Source organism: Rhopalosiphum maidis, chromosome 2 (assembly GCF_003676215.2).
Source record: "Rhopalosiphum maidis isolate BTI-1 chromosome 2, ASM367621v3, whole genome shotgun sequence".
Lineage (NCBI taxonomy): Eukaryota > Metazoa > Arthropoda > Insecta > Hemiptera > Aphididae > Rhopalosiphum > Rhopalosiphum maidis.
Window position 1 is genome coordinate 43,631,884 of NC_040878.1, and position 22,030 is coordinate 43,653,913.

Genomic DNA, 22,030 nt, shown 5'->3' on the forward strand with positions numbered 1-22,030 from the left:
CTGAACAACTAATTTTTATTTTACATTTTTTTGGTGTTTATTACTTTTTAAGTCATTTTTTGACATTTTTAGGTTATTTTCCCACATTTTTAATCATTTTTACTGATTTCACATTAGTTCACTTCAAATTGTTTCTTGTCGATTGCCATTATTCCGATAACTTACTTAAAATTTTGATATTATTACGAACTAAGATTAGTATTATCCGATTACAGTCGTCTTTATTGTGTTGTAGTGAATATATTATTGTACATTTGTACCTAAATTTTATTATTTTTTCGTAATATTTTCGAAATGCCGAAAATTAAAACATCGGTTAGTGCTCATATACGTTTACTAAATTTGTAATTTTTTTATTTAATTTTTAAGGATATTTTTTGTCATTTGTATGTCATATTTTGAGTAACTTGAAAGCTTTGATAAATATATATACAATTTTATAGTAAAATAAAGTACAATTTAAAAAAAAAATTATTTTTATTAATTTAATACAAATATTTATACATTTTTTAGGTCATTTTTTAATGTTTTTAAGGCCATCAGATTCCGAGCCCTATTAATAATCATGGTAAAACAACAATAGACATTGTATTCGTTATTGTTTTAATGGTAAAATGTATACTGAATGGCTTATTTTCACTCTAAGAATAAATATGTTCATGTTATCTGCGCGGTGCACCAATTAGTAAGTACTTCGCAATCAAATGTGTTTTTATAAGTATTCTTTAACCGTTTAATACACATACAATAAATACGCATATGCACATACCCTTCAACTATTTACTTACATCTTAAACATTTTAACGAAAAATTGATACCGTTTGTGTACAAATATTAAAAAATATCACAGTATAATATTTAATCCAAAATATTATGAATGACAATACGATACACTATTATTTTAAGCGCATTTCAATTCATTTTAACCATAATTTTGATAATTACCTAGGTATCTAAATTGTTTTGAATACGCACAAACATGATACTAACACCTCACCTGAAATAGTTTCGTCCACCTTTAAGAAAATTTTATGTCAACTGTATTTTGTTTGTATGCATTAAAATAATAAATTATTTACAAATACCTTTTTAACAATGTGAGCGCAAGTGTTATTTAAAATTTTAGATAGTTTCCAGAATGTGCAAAAATGTATGGCACCTATATGTATTATGTCTATACAATCAATTGTGTTTTATTTGTACTTTAATCGATGACTAGGCAATTAATCGGTTTTTAGACTTCTAAATATTCTGTAAAATTCTTTTATTATTCACCAAAAATTTCACCAGCAGAAATGACACATTTACTGTAATTAATACATTTTTCTATGATTTAACTTTTGGTTTCAATAATCTACATTCTACTTTAATATGGTGTATAATTTAAACTATAGTAACGGATGAGGGAAGTGAGAGTATCATGACGTCTCATCCGGTAAAATCGACCAAATCTCTACAAATCTTACTACAAGTATATAATATTTAAGCGTCTTCGTCCGTTGTTAGTGATCAAATATTATAGATTTCGAACATGTAATATACTCGCCAGTACATTCCATTAAACCTGAAAGTTTGTTTTTGGCAGTTATTAAAAACAGAGTACATCATACTTTAAATGTTTATGGCATTCTCAAAAATTTTCTTAAAGTCAATGATGAATTTTTAGTCAAACAGTATACCTGATTACATTGATTTTGTATCGGTAATATTGATTGATAGATTATTTGTCATTCATAGATAAAAATCGCACACATTTTAGTATATTACATAGTATAATTGTTCGTTGGTGGTTAGTTGGTTGATTCCAGTGAGTTAAAACCACACTTGTTCAATATGGAGTCCATCATTATAATCGTATTGCTTTATGCCATAAAAATAGCAATTTCCTTTATCAATTAAAATATGAACTGAAATAAATTATTTGCTTCTTCAATATTCCACAGAACAAAATAAAATAAATGCCCATCTACAATTTTTTCAAATAACAACAAATTCATAAACTCAGAATCATGATAAATCGATTTTTAGACAATATTCTCTTTTATACATATAGATTTAACATTGAATTCTCAATAATTCAAACTCACAAACAACCATGTATTACCATTATTTAAAGAGTTTTTCAAAACTATAAAGCTAATACAATTTAAAAATTACTATTTCATATTCTTTGGGTTAACAATATTATAATAATCATTAAAATATATTATCTTATAACTCATAAAATAGAATAAAATTATTTATTGTTGTACATTTATCAACAAAATAAATAATTCATTAAACAATAATAACAACATATTGTTTTGGTTTTAATCTCATGACAGATCCTTTTTTTCTTAACCAAATTTTGTTACCCGGTAAATGAATATTTAATTCAGAACAAAAAAAATCCAACTAAGTGAAAACAATACATTAACAACCAAAAAGTTCTACCTGTAGAATTTTTTGGTTCTTAACTGACATTTTTTAAATACAAAAAAAAAATGTTTTTTTTTAGATTTGACAATCACTAAAAGTAATTTATTGTGATAGAAAATATTCCAATTTAAAATTTAAAATTACTTCCTGAATAATTTGATTTTTTGAATCCTCTTTTGGTTTTAAACTCCATTTATCATGTATTTATTCTAGTAAATTAAAATATAGTGTTTTTTTTTTATATATATATAACAAACGTTTTTCTTTTAATGAACTTATTTTACTAATCCAATTTCTCGACCAAAAACACTAAAAAAAAAAATTTAGATAAATCTATTTTATATTATAAATCAAAATTTGAATTTATTGATTAGTGAAAAACAACTTACTATTTATAAAATACATTCGGTTAACTAGTGACTATTCTACGGCAATAGGCATTACAGTGAGAGAATTAAGAAGTTAGACTTACTAAAGTCTAAAATTCTCAAATGCCCCTTTAATCATTTTAATATATGATGTAATAATATTTAAAAAATTATAACATTTATTTCGTATTCTGTGATCTTTGATAATTTGATAACACACGACACACGTTATGTTTAAATACCAAAGTAATAATACAAATTTTTATACACATAAGTGTTAACAAAAAAAAACTAATACAATAATATAATATCATACAAACTAAAGGAGTTTTAATATGAAAAAAAAGCTACGGAAGTATTAATTTTGGTAACACGTTTTTATTATATACTAGTTTAATATTAAAGCACTGAGTAAAGAGACACACGAGAAAAACTTTTTTATTAATGATAGAAACTTTATAAACCTGAAAAAAATAATAGCTCACGCTAAATAATGATATGAAAATAAATGTGTTTAGTGTACCTAACAGTGTATATTTTATTATTCTAAAATATTATAAGATGCCCAATAGGTAAAATCAGGTTAATACATAGTACATGCCTATACTGTTGTTAAAAATAAGAACTAAGTATACCAATTTCGTAGATTATGTTTACTTAAGAAATTATTTAAACGTGATAAACTTAATATATATTGTGCATTCAAACTTTTATAAATAAAATATCTTGAAATTGTTTTGGTACATAATCTTATTATTTATTGTTAATATATATATATTAGTTCACAACCATTCTACATTTATTTAAGTGCATAGTAAGAAAAAAAAATTAATAATGTATGTGAGTCTTGAATCCCAATGCGCACCTGTTATCAAAATATTTGTACATTTAGTCCAAGTTTTAGAATTATATTTCAAGTATGCCTACAAACTGACAAAGTATATACAAAACTGAATTGTTTAAACAAACAACATTAATGTCTTAAAATGAGTATTTTTAAGTTATAAATTTCTTTCTTGTCTGTGTAGTCATTACTAATATATTTTTACAATATCAACCATTTCAAGCTCTAAACATGATTAAAAAGTTTTGCAAGTACTATTTATTTCAATATTAAAAAAAAACTAATCTTCGTTTTTTATTAAATTATGACTATGTGGTACCTAACATGAAAACATGAAACAAATTTGAAGATAGAATATGGAAAAATGGTTATAACCTTTTTTAGTTTTAACACATTTATGCCTACAGGCCATAGTATAATAATACTATATAGGTGATATTCGATAAATGTATTTTCATGACGCAGTTTAGAGTTGACCTAAAAAATAAATAACATTGTTCGATAAAGAAATGAAATGTTAATTATTGTACATTTTAACTATCACAAATAGCGTCGTTAATAAAGTAAGTAAGGTATATAAATATACCTATATAGGAAACAGAGTAAATTAAATGTATCATTATACTTGTGTACTGACACATAAATTACCCGCAGTAAGTTAATTGATGATTAACACAATATTCTACGTCTATTATAACAATATTGATTATCAGAAAAAATACGTTTTATTGTATTATGAACAACAAAAACGTATATTGTCTAAAAAATGTGACTAATTTTAATCATTTATTTTTTATTTATGAGCACCTATGGATCTATTATGTACTACGGTGATGCTTCACTTGGACAAAACCCTAAACTAAACAAGAAAATTCCTAACATTTTTAAATTAGTTTTTATTATTTTTTTATTTTTACAGTCAGTATTCAAGAGACACCAGTGTCTTGTTAATCAACCAGAGAGATTTCCTGATATGAATGCGCTAGCTATATAATGGAGACTAGTAGATTTGTGTGTTTGTTTTAATTTGTTATAGAACTTGTGTAATAAAAAAGCTACGGAAGAAACTTTTTGATGCATTTTCCCTTTCATTAATTTCAAAGAAACGTGCAAAATCAGAAACAGCTACCTTCGAAATAGATTAGGATTTATAACAAATAATGTTTTCATCAAATACATTAAAAATACTTAGAACAAATATAACTAAACAGTAATTTTTATTAAAAATCTTCACCATTTTTTATTCACTAAATCTAGTTTTTTAACACAGATAATAAGAACACGTTTGAATTAAAAATAACTATACTAAATTAATTGATTTGATAAACGAGACAAAGTTTTTTCCAATTTAGTATAAATCGTACAGCTTAATAAAGTCGATTAATAAAAAATGGAAGTATTTAACTGTGTGATTAAGTGAAAGAAAATAAAACAACAAAAACTCGATAGTATTATACTCTATTACCGTTTAAGACTAGTTATGACTATAATATTGTGTACATTTTAGTCAACCGTAATATTAACGTGTACTTACATGCAATTGGTCATTAAATATTTATATGTGTGTAGGTACAACAAAACCAAAAACCGTTTAATATGCGATTAAACCAAAAATAATACTAGTGATAGGTAAGTACAAGTGTAACATAATCCTCGCATTAGTAAAACCCTTTATATGTATACTTGCAGAATGCAGACGTACTCACTATAATTTAGTGCATCAGACATCAGTATTATATATACTTATATTATCTATCTTATTGATTATCATGCAAATATTGAAACCGTATGACACATTTTTTTTAAATATTATATTTAAAAAATACTACCTGTTTCACTTTATTTTAAATTTTATTTTTAAAAAATATTGCAATTAATCTTCATTTTAAGTTTTCATTATCTACCTTGCACGTCGTATTTTACGATGATATTATAGCGTTTAAAATCGTAATAACTAACATAATACTGTGTAAACCTTTTCAGTGTTATAAATGACACGTCAGTTACAAAATAGGTTACTTAAATGTCAAACCAACGGAAATTTAACATAAAATGAAAAATAAAATATCAGTAGGTTGGTTATATTAGAATTGTAAATTATCTCTGTTTGCGATTTACTAGAAAATAATGGAAATCCTTAAGTTTTACCGAAGAACATATTGGTCCAATTTCCGATCGACAGAATATTTTATACCAAGATTGAATAATTTATGCTATTGAAAGTTACTGTGATCACGAACACACTTATAAATACATTATTATAAAAACAATTGCTTTTGCGTTACATTTAGAATTTTTAAGCTTTTATTATATAAAGAAAATTATAATTTTAGTTATGTTTCAAAATTACAACAAAATAACACAAATCGCCGGATTAGTTATCGTTATTTTACGTTTATTTTTTCAATGCCATCAAAAATAAACTTCAATCTCTGTAAAAAAAAAATATTCAACAAGTATTTTCATACTTTTTAACTGCTATAAAAATATATTCTTGACTAAGAAAAATAGTTTTTATTAACATAAATAAAAAATACCACAGAATAAATAAAAAATTATATCACGTCAAAAAATGTTTATTTAAATATTTTGTGAACATTTCAAGTATTTACTAGTAATAAAATAAAATTGATTTTGTCAAATTATGTCAAAGATTTTTATTTCAGAAATATATTATTTCTAATTTTGTGTATTTTTTTACCAATTATTTTGAAAATTACTGTGAAATATTTTTCTACTTTGACCGACGAAGGGGCGGGGATCCTCTACTAACTATTAACTAAAATTAACTAAATCCAATTACCTACCATAAACCACCCCAAGACCCTAAAAATTGAAGGTTAAAGTATTTTATCTGCTATAAAAAGTCTCCACAGATACAAAACAATTTTTTTAACACACACATAACATTAGAAACTAATTACATTCATCGCTTCACTAAAAATCTAAAATCAAGACATGTTGAGAAAAATAAAAGAAATTAAAAACTGTTGCTTTGCTCCTAGTCATCAAAAAGATCCTTTTTAATAAACTCAAATACTCCATGAGATCAAAATGTAAATATTTGATCTGCTTGTGGTTCAGCAACTTAACATGGCTTTTTGATATGCAAATTTAGTAGGTATGTTAAATTTTCGTATAAAATTCAACACAAATAATAATATGATGTATAAGTATGTATTTTACAGCTCAAGTTTCCTCTATTTAGAAATATAGTCAAAATCAAACTCTAACTTAAAATTTTTATAAATCTTTGAACTAATTTTAAAATAAATTTGTCATAATGCGCTGTTCTATATGTGTATTGAAATATAATACAAAAGCAATGAATCGCTCTAAAATTTTAATTGTTAAAATTTTAAAATTCATAGGCATACAACAAAAAAAAGGGCCGACAATGAATTTAGGAGTGTTACATTTATGGTATAGCATTAAGTTTAAAACATTTAACAACATTGATACACAGTTCTGAACGGAGCTTGGTTAAAACTGATTTTTTCGAAATATCCTTTATTTTTCTTTATATTTTTTCTCCTACAAGTCATGATGAATCGATAGCCGTCTAAAAGTATGAGTAAACCTGGTCTAAACCAAACACTTTTTATATTTATTTATTTATTGATTTAGTATTTAATACATTTAGTATGACAACTAACTTCTATTCTGGGTTGAGATAGTCGAAACAAAATGAATGTCAGTTTGCTGCGTATCTCATATTTATTTAATTTTCATTACATACTAAAATCGGTTCAATCTTTTTTAAGTGAAACTTTAATCGTCAAAAATGTAATTTATCATGCTTTAAAATATGAATCAAATCAACCACTTTTAAACGGACTATATAATATAATCCTGTGATTTTAACATTGTATTATAACTAATACTCTGACTCGTTTTTTAAATTAATTATCTTAGTAGCATTAAAAAACAAATCTTAATGATTACATCTACCTAACTACACAACATATACACAAGCTCTTACGTTATTTTATTTATTACAATATAAGCCATGTGGCATTAATAAAATTAATTAAAATCACATATAAAATCAACATTGAAATTATTTTAACAAAGTTTATATTTTTTTATATATATTTATAATAATATAATATAATAAAAGGAAGTTGGCTAATGTACGTAAAAACTATTTTTCTATCGACATCGTCCTAATTAGAGGAGAATATTAGCAATATTAGTATCATTTACTAATAGGTAAAATAATCCCTTAAATCTGATGCAACCAGGAACACGAATATCGAGTCATTCTAACAAACAGATGCAACAATAGTTACTTAGTTATATTATAGTTTGCTTCGCGTGTGATGTTCCATCATTTATATTTTATTAATATAGTAATGTAGAAACTTTGAAGTTGCACAACATAGCATCAAAATAGTAGTCACAAGCATTAGTAATAAGTGTAAAGTAACAATTATATTTTACTCACATATTAAACAGCTTTAATATAAAAATTATTTTTAAAATGAAAAGCTTTGTGCTTTATGCTATAACATTTATGAATAAAGAAATTATATAACAGTCTTAGAGAATAATTTACGTGGATACATTTGAAAAATTACTTACTAGTCTCATCAATGTCCCTACAAATTACAATATCGAGAAAGAAATAATAACTATTGTTAACTCTTCCAGACAATAATATATTATGAAAATCTCAACTTATCACACGTCCTGTGAGTACAAAAGGATATACAGACACTGTTGCTTCCTGAATAACGATTTCGTGTTATACATCCAATATTTATGTCACTTTCTCATCTATCATTGACGTCAATGGTAAGATTTTTCTCTTCTGTACCTATCAAATTCTATTTTGTAATTTAATTATAATAGGTCTTGGTGGTCATAAATATGTAAAAACATAAATAAACCACATACTAATCAAATCAATGGCTCGATATAATATTCTTAGATCATTCAACTTTTTTTTAAGTTATATATTTAATATAATAATGAATATTTATGACCGACTACTTCTATTTCAATATATGAAGTATCAGTATCATAACCCAATGTTACATGTATAAATCTAAAAATTATACATCAATAAACATATTTCGCTATGCAATTTTATCAATAAAAATGAATTTAACGTACACATAACCTAATTATATAAAAATTATATTATATCTATCATTTATCATTTACAGCACGTATAACCTATCGTCGAGATAAGATTACACTTGTTTGTATATTTATTTCAACTAATTTATTTGATAAGCAAATCTGCTATAATTTTATTGTTCGTTATTCACGTGCATAACAGACAACTTATGAATGTGGGTGGGAAGGTAGATATGGCAACCACAGTCACCAAATGTGGTCCAATCTGTTCCCCAACGGACAAGTTTCAATGTTTTTGTAATACTTCCTACACAAAACCAAAACATATTACGATATCAATACCTAACATGTCATCGCCATTCAATAATTTATTGTTTTCTTGTTGTAATAAATAATATTCAAAGTAATATAAAATAAATACTTGATTAAAATCTGAAACAAATGCTATTTATAATCATTAAAAACGATAACTAGATATTTCAAATTTTAAAACAAAAAAATAGAAATATCTAAGTATCATGAATAATATCAAAACATTAAATACCATCTAAGACATTACATTGTACAGAAAAATGTCCATTTAAATTAATCTTCAATTTTCAGTCAGCCTGAATATGGACAAATAAATGTTCTAATAATATAAAAATTTCAAATGTACCTATACAAATAATTCAAAATATATTAAAAATGTTAACATTATATGTATAAAAATAAATATTTGATGGGAAATTACAGAAATTACAGATATTTACAGTAATTCAATTTTTAATTATAATAAAATAGTAAAATCTATTTAGTCAAAAATACAAGTAGAATACAGCGTAAATATTCTCATTTTACCATATTTTTTTTTTTTTAATTTAATACTTAAATGTTTAATACCCCAAAAATAAATAACAAACATAAAAAAAACACATAAATATTATTGTAATATCTAAATAATATATTAATCAGCCTACTTACAATTTAAAGTCATAATTGCAGTGTATTTGATCCTTCCCCTACAACTTTAACAAATTCCTGGATATGCCATATTTTTTTAAAATTTCTTATGAGCTATGGCTAATTTATTCACGATTTAGTTTACGATAATAATCTTAATAAAACCAATCATGATTAATCGTATCTATCGATTGAACAATATGTATCTTGAATTTCGTCTCAAAAACAAACTGTGTTACACATACCTTATTTTACCGAAATTCTTTATTCATTTCACTGCGGAGGAATGGCCTATAACTAATAAAATACAATATTGTGCTTTCAGGTAACTATAAATCATGTTTAAGGAAAGAAAATCAGTCTCAAATGAAATATTGAAATATGTGAGTACTTAAATTGAAAATCGTTTTTATCAATCATTGTTGACAATTGAATATTATAATAAAATATTGTTGGTAACAATCGTTTCAAGTTATGTCAAAATTTGAAATATTATATTTACGTATAAAAACATGGGATAGATGTATCATCATCGTCACTGTATTCATTCAATTTCAGATAACCCACAAAACGTTGTTTTTTTTCTATTTTATTTTATTATTATAACAAATATTAATTAATATTATTTATTATCTTTTCAAAATATTCAAAATATTAGTCCTAACTAAAAATTACTATGTACATTTTTAAAATAAAACATAGCGTATATTAATTTATTATAAGTTTGAGCCACTAAAGACCAAGGCCTTCATTAATATTTAAAATGTATTCCATAACAGTTTCAGTTTGCAATATTTTTACCAAGCATAACTTGATATTTTTCTTATTTTTGACGTATGATATAATTTTTTTATGACTTAATTAATTTTAATATTATCAACAATAAAATTGTATTTGTATAACCCGGACCGCTGAGGTATACCATTTGTTCAGTAGTTTCCTTTTATGATGTAGAGACTCACCAACAAAGAATTTTCCAAAATTAATTCCCTAAGAATGTTAAAGGGTGTAAAAAAAGAGTAAAAATACAGAACGTTATTTCTAAGTCAATTTTTTTTTTAATTTAATATATGCTATAATAGTCATTGTAATTATACATAAGACTTTTAAATAGAGTAAATCTAATGGCACCATTTGATTTATCATGGGAAACGGAGCGCAGGATCAGCTATAGTATCATGCATATAACTACATTGTTGATTGAAGCCACCCATTGTGCACAATACTGATCTAAAAAAAAATCACAATAAACCAATAATTATATTATGCTCCATTACACGGCAACTTGTATAGGCCATTTCACTACATGGATGTCTAAAGATGCTTTAACCTATTTAGTTTTATTTTGCACTGGTTATTAAATGTTATCGTTTAAATTACAATGTTGATTTATGTAAATAAATAAATAAATATTAAAACTGATGACTTAATAATTTGAAATATACTGATATTATGAATATTCTTTCTTATTTATTGTAAACGGGAATTATATGTATGTTTGATGATCCAAATAAGAAACTTTTTTAATCTGTTGTAGTTGTGGTCCCAGAATCTATACACGCATTTTATTTATGTGATATGAGTTTTATTTAATTTATCAATAAAATATATCGAAAGTCTGATAAAACGTAAGCAGTATATACTAAAATTACTATACAATTTATTATTTAAAATACTCAAAAACAATATTTTATGAAACGCTGTGTTCTTTTCGATTATACTGTCAATAATATTTGCTTATACTAATGTGATTTTAAACAATAACTGTTGTGATTACAATATTATAGTTCAACATGTTATTACGCTAGCGACCACTAGACCCGGCGGCGGACATAACATTGAATATTTTCCAGAGTTTCTTGCTAATAATATTAGTTATCCCTGAAATCCACTTTAAATAGAAAATTAATGGAGTATAATAAAAGTAAATAGACGTAAGCATGAAGTCATATTTTGAAATTAATATTTTACATGAATAAACACACCTACGTTCGGTTCACTTGACCCAGTTGACCCTATTATGATTCCATTACTATCCTGCCACAAAATGTCCATTCTGTGTAGACAATTATATTATACATGCCTTCCAAAATTAAATATAACTATATATTGTTCTACATTTTTACTATATTTACTTAATTTATATTATAAAATAGTATTTACAGATATATCGTAAAATGTCGTTTGTATGGTTTTGTTGCTTGTGTAACTATACATTCTACTATGATTAGATAAAGTGATTTAATAGATTTTTTTTTGATATTTTTTTTGCACTTTTAAATTGTATAATATCTAGAATATTGATAATATGCTTGAAAATAATATTATACTGAATGATGTGAATAAAATAATTCAAGGTTTGTCGATCACGAAATTGTTCATTTATTATGTTTGACAAACATCATACGGATACACACGATTTATTTCTATCAAATGTTTGTGATCCATAATAATGTTTTCAATAAATTTGTATATTTTTTTTTCAGTGAACATATTTCCATAAAAATGAACTGATATAACAGAATCTACAAAACTAAAAAGTATAATTCCTCGATACAAGTAGAAAATCTGTAATACATCAAGTCAAGTAGGTATTATAGTCTTGCAATGGCATTGATAAATCGGCGCTATTCAAATCAGGTCAAAATTTGTTTTAATAATGATAATGTTCACAAACGTGAATTTAATTAATTATAGTTTATCGGCGAATAAGGATTCATTTAAATATGTTATTAATTTATGATTTTTACTTTTAAAAAATATGTAAACAATACTTTCAATCAATATAATAAATACTAAATTCTACAGTTAATAAATGAGAATTATATATAAACATCAAGATTTGTTAAAGTGTTTTCATTAGAAATGTTCGTATATTAATTAAAAAGACTATTTTTTAATTACAATTGTCAATTATTATTAATCAACACATTTATCGATAAATTCTCGGTAAATGTGGTAAATTTAAACCATTTCGATTTCGGTATTGGTTAATGGTTAAGTATTTATAGATATTCAAGTATAACAAAATGTTTTGATAAAATCTTAAACGTATTGAATTTTTAACGATACTATAATACACACTGCATAGTAATTCCTATACAATTTAATTAAAGTAAGTACTCCTCAGATAAAGATGAAACTCTGTATTTCTTTCACCGTAAATCAATTATAAAGACCACAATTTCGCATCGTCGTATAAACAGATATGGTATGCCCCAAAAATACTTGTCAGTATAAAAAATATCATATGGGTGTGGTTTGCAACCGTCTTCGTCTGACACACATACATGAATTGTTAAATATTTCTATTCAAAGAGAAAAATTGAATTTATCGATCGCAAATAATAATAATAATAGTTGAATCGTCCAAAAAATTAATAAAACGCTCTCTTAAATATTAAATTAAATAGAAGAGAACCTCTTGATTGAAACTTATACATATAAATGCGCAGATAAATATATGTTATACGTATTTACTAACATAATGTTTATAATTCGACTTCAAATGTTTTCAAATGGAATCCTAATATTTCACAGTACTGTATATGCATATATAATTTTATTTATGTATATTCTATATTATTACTAAATTTTTTTAAATTAATACTAACTGTATATCGTATGATAGAAAATATCGCCGAAGATACGATAAATATCAAATATTTACATTACAAAAGAGAATTGCTAAAATATATATTACGTTTTATTTTCAAAAACCTTTTCAAGCAAAATATCATACATTGTTATATAGTTTTGATTAGTGTTATAATAAACAAAGTTATCAAACACGTATAGTATTAAAGTCACAATCTATACCAACGATAAAATAAACTTCTTGAATATAATATGTTAAACACAGCAAAACTATTCCAAAATATTCCTAAATCTGATACACACTAATCAAGCTGTAAAGTAACTATAACAATACATATGCCATTTAGTTAAATGTATTAATGTATTTCATTTTTATTGTACTGATTTTTTACGTTTGTTTTATTATAAAAAGATATACTTGAAAAACTAAAAAGTAGGTATAATATGATTTAACTTGTGCAATATTTATTTAGCTTTCATATTACTTTTTTATGTGTAAACAAAAAACAATAAGAAATATTAATATTGAAAATTTGAAACTATAAGGAGTCATAATTCATAAAAATTCGTTTTAAATATAAGATAAACTATAAAGTATAAACGATAATCGTGTGTATTAATAAATTATCAATAATTACCTAAATTCTGAGAAAAAATAATAAATTAACTATAATATTGATCATTTTTTAGGTCTTTGTAAACCAATTATTGCCAAGTTTGATTAAATTTAGGTTGTATTCAATATATTTTAATATTTATTTAATTAACTTTAAATATCGTAGTTATTAATACTTTTTATTAAAATTTCATTGCTCTATCTTTTTTTTCGTCTTCTTTAGCTGCATTTGGATCCATTAACATCTTCAGTTCCTTTATTGTATTCAAATAAGCGGTTGCTGCAATACAAAAATACATTTATTAGACTAAATTGAGAATTTACAAAAATAAAAATTGCAATCGACTAGAATATTCATGTTAGGTGTTAACTACTACAAATTTATTAAACAATTATATTATATGGTTTCAAAAATGTTTGTAAGTTTATGAAAATGGCTTGGATAATTAATTATCTGCATAACTTTTGAAATACAAAAACTATTTGTAGTTCGAAGTTTGAAAATTACCTATATAAATTAATTAAGAAAAGCGTATTGTAATAAAGTCTTAATAAACACTAATAATATGATATGGTTATAAATTGATATTTTAAGTACAAACAATAAACATACTTATATATAAAATACAATTCATAATTCCAGTTTCACGCAATATATTATTGAAGAAAACCCCACTCAGAGAGTACAAAACTAAATTATTCTTGTTTTTTTAATTATTAGTTGACTGATTTAAGTAGAATACTAAATACTAAAAATGTCACTATGGAATCGAAATACGAACAATAGTTTTTAATAATTTATACAACAAAATTCAGTTAGTTTAATAATAGTATTTCACAACTATTAAAAATTAAATAATTATAAGCTTTCACAAGCTTAATAAACCTCTCTATGGGCACATTTTATATCCACATTTAATACAAATATTATTTTGTCAACATTTATTGAACTTTCATAATAAAAAAAGAATCAACAAACAATAAATCACTTAAAATTTTAAAATAGGTACCCTTTTTGTACGTCATTTTACTTACTTTAAATAATAATTCCTATTATAACATTTTTAAACGTATCATGCATAAATTATTTTAACCTTTAACATCAGAATGGTGACTCGCTCAATCGTCACTTTTACCAAAATCCTATCCCTAATAGTACGGAGTATCTACCAGTAAGGTAAATAATAATATATATCGTCCCAACAGGATTTGTCCAGTTAGTCAAAATACAGACAGATTATGACTCCAAACCAAGTCTAGCTCCTAGGCATTTCGCTAACAGGATTATTGAGCGGTCATTGGCCGTCTTATAGACGTGGCCACGTGGGTCTCTGAACAATTTTAGGCACGTCCAAGGCGCATATCATTTGTGTTCTATACTTGAATACTATATGATACACATATAGGAACCACTTGAGATCGAAAAAAGCAAAAACAAACGTAAGATACGTAAGATATGTACCGATCTCTACCACTATCTGTAAAATATTGTTGAAAATTACGTTTTAAAACATTACCAGTGCATAATATATTATACTGTAGTGCCAATTTTGTGCGAAATTATTTCTTGATGAAATTGTATGTTTATTATAATAAATCGTATATTGCCCGATTTTTATTGTAACGATATGAACATACCAAAATTACCTTTATTTCCACGTTATAGGTTACACTTAAATAACGTTATGTAAAGGTGGTATGGCATACTCGTTATGGTATACAAATTAATTCTATTGATTTGATATAATGGTCAGTTCAAATTATTATTTATTACGCTTACAGTAGTACAGTGTTATTTTTAAAACAAATGATTATTTATATAATATATTGATTGATATTTACTTCATCCATGTTAATTGACACTCTCTATTTGTAAATGTCTAAGCATGTAATTCAATATTCTGATGGTTCGTGGTCAACAAGAGTGATCAATTATAAATGAATAATACTACGTTATATCAAATAACTACACTGCAGGCTTATAAGTAGATATGGATGATCGACTAACATTACTAAAATATTTCTTTCAACTTGTAATCAAACATTTCCGATCGTTATTTATGAAATACTAGTTACATTCTACGACGATTTGAACACTTTTTTTCTTATTCCTGAGCCGTTCAAATTACTTGGTATTTTTTTGAATAATAATATATCGGTGTCTACTATATTATATCTGTTAATTTTATCAGTTTGTCTATAGTACATCAAATAGATTGATAAGTACCTAAATATTATTGGATAACAACCAATTAATTACATAATATAACAAAATATTTTTTATAAACAAATTAAGTACAAAATAGAAATTTTGATTTTCATACGACCAAAAAAATATAATTGAATTACAACAGTTAGATAACTGATAGGGGTGCACGATACTGTACATAACTGTTTTATCTTTTAAACATAATATTGCTCACATAATATTATGTTACGATGAAATAATTACCTTATGTAATGCATTATATTAATTGACACAATCAAACTGTATTCGAAAACAGCAATTGTAAATTCGTAACTATCTAGTTATTCATAATATTATATGAATACAGTCTAGACATAAATATACGAATAATGTATTACTGTTATTATATCGTTAGCCCTTACGTATATAATATGTTATGTATATATAGTTGTTATGTACACAAATATACTGTCATGTATGTTCTGCGTTCACATCAAAATACGTTCTGTATAATTTACTTGATTTAGAATATCATTTGTTTAACGAGTGATTTATTTACAATATGCCTACAAATTATACAGATGATATACATTCGAGAAATTAAGAAAATCCAAAACACGAATTATTACAAAATACATTACATGTAAGGTATACCGATAGTAATGACAAAGTCAAATCAGTTTATGTGCAATAGTGTCATCAATTACGTTTCAAATGTTTGGGTAGATTGTTACATAAGGCAAATGAATATAACTGAGATATTAGACCAGGATGAAGATCTATGCGTAATGATACGATTTCATTTGAAATGTATCAAAGAGCCAAATTCAATTACACAGACTACTGAGATAGATTAATTGGAATTCCTATGTGTTACGAACATCACCGTAAACTAATCCCGAAAATTTTACTCCGTGAAACTAAATCCATCTAATAAATGTAAAATGTATTGAATGACCAGGTAACCAGCTTGGCGTGAAATATTGTGACGCAAAGGCAGTCATTCTGCAGTTTTTGTCATATTATATTATAACACTCAAATTAAAGCAATTGAAATGAAAATTGCATTCTTGTTTTCACGATTTAATACAGGGTTATCGAATCCGATAAATAAAATATAAAAACAATAATCAAAATATTTTGAAATAATATGTCACAAAATAGATTTATTTCAGTTGTGTAATGTGTTAAATAAATCTCACAAAAGTGAGTTTAAATTTTGACGGATACCTAAATTGTTTTTTGAGATCATTATATAAATAAAACAAAATTTCAATCCTGGGTACGTTGTAATTTTCGACTGTTGGCGCATCAAAGTTATTTATAATTTAACTGTAACCAAATAAACTATAAAGAATAAGATGAATGACCAAAACGTAAAACTCACAACTTACAAGGTTTTTAAACAACATTTTTTGTACTTTTGTGTCAACAACGTTTAAATTAGAAACTTAGATTGCTAACCATAATGAAATACTTGCATTAAAAAAATGAAAAAATTGATTATCTGTAATATTTATTATTACGTTAAAAATATAAAACAAATAACTAGTCAGATAAAGCATTTTTCATAGGACACTAAAAAGTTTTCAAATTACTTATTCTCAATACACAGTGTTCATTATTACCTAATGACAATATGAAAATATTTTTTTCAAAAATAACCATTAACCAACATTTAAAAACAAAAATCTATCACACCAGTAAATTTACGAATGTAATAAGATATGTAATATTTTGTAACTGCTTTAAGCATAATATGTTCATACCGCTAAGATTTTCTAATATTAATATGGACATTATAACATATCGAATTCTGTCATATTAATACTGGAAAATGCGATTACATTTGGAATATCTCTATTCCTATTGTAAAATCGATAATAAATAAATTAATGTAGACATTTATAATATTTTCTACCTTGTTTAACGTAGTTGTGTAAGAATCGTTTAATCAAAAACATGCGGAATTCATGGTTATTGATTGTATTGTTGATCACAAATTGTATAACTTCCAACAATTCTCCTAGCTCTTTTTCGTGTTTCGTCAAATTGGCATTATCTTTTAAAGATACTTTTTCGAAATTTATATCCTTCTTATATACATCTTCATTTCTGAGACCCCAGTTTTTCAATTTCTTTTCGCTCACAGTTTTACCACCACGTACGTCCTACACACACACAGACAAAAAATATCTAAAGTAAAAATGCATTTTTATCATTAGGTGCATTACTATAAGAAAATTAAGTTACCTGCAGTATCGATACACCCAATACGATGGTTATGCATATTAACGTCCTGCCCTTCATTTTTTAAGAATGGGTCACAACAGTACGAGTGAAATTTAAAGTATAAATATTTTCAACAGTTTCAAACATTTTTTAGTAAATTTTTAAACATGTTTATTAACGACGAAAACAGCAGTATTTTCGATTTAATTACAAACACATGTATGTAGTTTATATATAATAACGTGCCATAATAGAAACACACGTCAATTACTGTGCTCGTCATACGATTTAAATAATCATTATAAAAATGCACAAAAGTACTCGAAAGTGTACATAAACAAATTTACTGTAAATACCTCTTCAAAAATGATTTCTTCGTACTTTATTCGTTAAGAATTTTGTTAGAAAAAATAAAGTAAATATTACTTGGTTAATATATTTATTTATTTTTTAATGTAAGCAACTGTTTCTAAAACACCCATATACACATCTTAAATACCATATTGATTTTAAAATTGTATGAAAATTAAATACTTGAAATAAACTTTTTTAGTAAATACGTAATTTGTTTCAAAATACAATTCTATTGTTCTATATAAAACAAAAATGTTTGAAAATTAAATCATTTTCGTTTAACACATGTGTAGGAAAAAAATACATACGATCAACACATAACTTTGAGCCATCTTCCTATTTCACAGTCCAACAGTAAACGTTGGCTACAAGTTGTTATTCAGAAATAATTTTCACCGCAAGATGAACATTATCTACGCAAAAGGAATAGTAGTTTTGATAGTTCTTGCATGTGTGTTACACACAGTGAGTATCATAAAATAAAATAATATATTTAAGTCTATTTTTATTTATTAAATCTTTCGACAATTGAACAAGCAATAATAACCATTTCTCTGTGGTACCACTGGTAACAGTGACAAACAATATGTTATTAATAATTTACATAAAATTATTTTCTTTGGAACTTCCTCTTGTTAAATTAAAAAAAAAACTCACTAAACAATGGTTACCATTTATTTTTAATATTTTTTACTTAACTAATTACTTTTATTAGCAACAGAAACAACAAAATCACATATAGCGTTATTATGTTTAACGATCTAAACTAATATAGTTTATGTAATTTTATCGTAGATATTGACAGAATTAAAGTTTCAATTTTGAAAGACTCATGAGATTAACCATATTACACATATTTTATTCAATTTAATATTTAAAAAATTATCACCAGTTTTTCAGTAGTTCATAATTTAAACTATTACACAGACTCACGGTTTAACAAATTATTCAAGTATCACTATTTCAACAAAAATTATTGATAAAAATATCAAAATATCAACTGCAAAAATAAGTTGCTTTTATGCACCTATCGTTTGTTTTCTATATCTATATACATAATGTTGTCCAAGATAAGTGTCGTCAATGGGTAACTTATTAATCAACATTTCACGTCTATGTTATTTTTACTATTACCAGATGAGCCTATTGTATACATATATCGTTTATCTCTATTAAAAAATTCAGAACAAATTTAAAAAAAATATAAATAGTTATTATTATCATGTATGTGGAGTACAATTTTAATAATAATCATTATTTATGACACAATACGTTTCATCCAAATCTAAATACACAACGCGGCCACACCAAACGTTTTACCTACATTGGTAAAAATGTTGTTTATTTTATTCAGATTAAAAAGAAATTTTTAAAAGATATAACTCATAAATATTATTATAATTTCATATATTATGATGATTTATATCCTTATAAGTTAAACAAATATAAAAACTGTATAAAATTATACGAAACAATATTTTTCAATTTTAGAACTGTGCAAGAACTGAAAAATCATCATCGAAACTCGGCAATAATAGTAAATTAAAAAAATCAACTTCAAATTTATCAAATGACGAAAAAAACAATGGTTCGATTGAACAAATGTTATTAAATATTGCCACTATAATCCAAGGTTGTATAGACGAAAAAACCATGAATAATAAGGAATTTAAAACAAAACTGGACAATTTATACAAGAATTTGGTAAATAAAAAGAGTAAGTGTTAATATTTTTAATATTCATTAGTTACCAAAAGCCATGGACCTATATTAATAATAAACCATCCTTTTGTATACACATAGAGTGCGCTCTTCGAGTGTGACTTAGTACTACACTTTAATTTTAGACATTACTGCAAATAGGACACAGTCTCAAATTTTTTGTAATTTTCTGAAGGCTAAACTAAGCAAATTTTTTTCGTATTCATTACACATATATTTTATATTCCATTCGTATCAAAAATCGCACAGTTCATAATTTACCTCATTGTCCTCATTTAAACTCTACTCTGAGGTAATCGCTTGCAATTGCTATGGGTATGTCCAATATCCATTTATAATATATTATCCATAACTTTAACACATACGGTACGATTCTTTTTTCGTAGAAATTTTTGAGGTATTTATTATCTCGAAAAATATTTGTACGGTCTTGTTCTTGTAAACAAGATTAAAAGATAAAATTTCTTGTTTACAAGATCGTGGGTTTTTGAAAAGATTTTAAATTCATTCAATTAAATATTATTTTCTTTATCATCATCATTTTTCAATTTATTAATATTTTAATGACATTCTAAATTTTATACCGAATTGCATACATAAAAATTGATATCTGAACGTGTAATTAGTTTATATTCAAATTATTTAAAGTTTGAATAAGCCGAATTGAGTAGAACAATCATATCCTACAAAATATTATTACAGCTGAATTAATAACAGTTAAAAGAATTAAACACCAAACCAATGTTTAAAGATACATGATTAAAGACTACAACACTGATATAAGTATGACTACATAGTACATACACAGGCCCTACTATACCCTGTAGTACTACTCTATAAAAAAGATAAATATAATAGTATATAAAGTATATGTCAACAATAAAACATTCGATTCGTTTTATTTCAGTAAAAAATAAGTTAAAAACATACACGAAAAAAGCGATGAAGATTAAACAACAATACGAGGATGACGTCAAAGTATTGGAGATAATGAAAAGTGGGGCAGGTAGCGAAAATAGTAAAACTAAAAATAAACCAAAAAAAAGTAGTAAGTAAATTAAAAACAATAATCAATAATATTATTAATATTAATATTTATTTTTAGAATCGTTCAAATAATAATACCCGAGAACGCAGTGTGGTTAAATATCCGTTACAATAATATATTAATTCATTATAAACTAACTATTATATTACCATCCGATTCAAATGATGTCAACAATTTACATTTATAAAATATTTTGTTAAATAACAGATAACAGATAATAGATAGTTTGGATAGGAACAAGTTTGGAATTAAGTATATACTATCAATAATTATTTCTCGTTCCAACTTATATCCAATTTCATGATGGACCACTAATAATCATAGTCAATATTCCAGTAATCTTGTATTGAGTTTTATTCTTTGTATACTGCAAAAGAAATACATTCAATAAACATTTTCACAGATAACATTTTTTATTTAATATGTTTTACAATCCATTAAGACTTAAGATTCGTTGTTTAATTTAATTTTGGTGCTATAGGTAGTATATCTAGTGGTACAATTGTAAATGATTAAATAGAAGTAATAACTTGAATATAAGATTTCTACATTATATTTAAAACGATAAACACTAAAAATATACATTTTGTGCAAAAAATATAATTTGTCGTTTTTC

The 22,030-nt window shown here is 24.7% G+C and overlaps 2 protein-coding genes across 2 annotated transcripts; one reads left to right on the plus strand and one right to left on the minus strand.

The window, feature by feature from the left end:
* Positions 1-10,722: 10,722 nt before the first annotated feature.
* On the minus strand, positions 10,723-18,481 carry LOC113553119. The gene is made up of 4 exons (XM_026956281.1): positions 18,312-18,481; positions 17,980-18,229; positions 14,047-14,150; positions 10,723-10,887 (listed from the first exon to the last, which is right to left on the minus strand). Exons 1-3 carry the CDS (start codon positions 18,366-18,368, stop codon positions 14,053-14,055), a joined length of 405 nt encoding a protein of 134 aa, XP_026812082.1. The 5' UTR covers positions 18,369-18,481; the 3' UTR covers positions 10,723-10,887; positions 14,047-14,052.
* Positions 18,482-18,944: 463 nt separating this feature from the next.
* LOC113553118 lies at positions 18,945-21,823 on the plus strand. The gene is made up of 4 exons (XM_026956280.1): positions 18,945-19,109; positions 20,136-20,361; positions 21,274-21,414; positions 21,472-21,823. Exons 1-4 carry the CDS (start codon positions 19,047-19,049, stop codon positions 21,483-21,485), a joined length of 444 nt encoding a protein of 147 aa, XP_026812081.1. The 5' UTR covers positions 18,945-19,046; the 3' UTR covers positions 21,486-21,823.
* The last annotated feature ends 207 nt before the right edge of the window (positions 21,824-22,030 follow it).

Coding starts and splice junctions, on each gene's coding strand:
- LOC113553119 (XM_026956281.1), bottom strand. CDS start 18,368: ATGAAGGGCAGGACGTTAATATGCATAACCATCGTATTGGGTGTATCG. Junction 18,230..18,311: donor TGGGTGTATCGATACTGCAG/GTAACTTAATTT, acceptor GTGTGTGTGTAG/GACGTACGTGGTGGTAAAAC. Junction 14,151..17,979: donor ACACAACTACGTTAAACAAG/GTAGAAAATATT, acceptor TTTGTATTGCAG/CAACCGCTTATTTGAATACA.
- LOC113553118 (XM_026956280.1), top strand. CDS start 19,047: ATGAACATTATCTACGCAAAAGGAATAGTAGTTTTGATAGTTCTTGCA. Junction 19,110..20,135: donor TTGCATGTGTGTTACACACA/GTGAGTATCATA, acceptor TTTCAATTTTAG/AACTGTGCAAGAACTGAAAA. Junction 20,362..21,273: donor GAATTTGGTAAATAAAAAGA/GTAAGTGTTAAT, acceptor GTTTTATTTCAG/TAAAAAATAAGTTAAAAACA.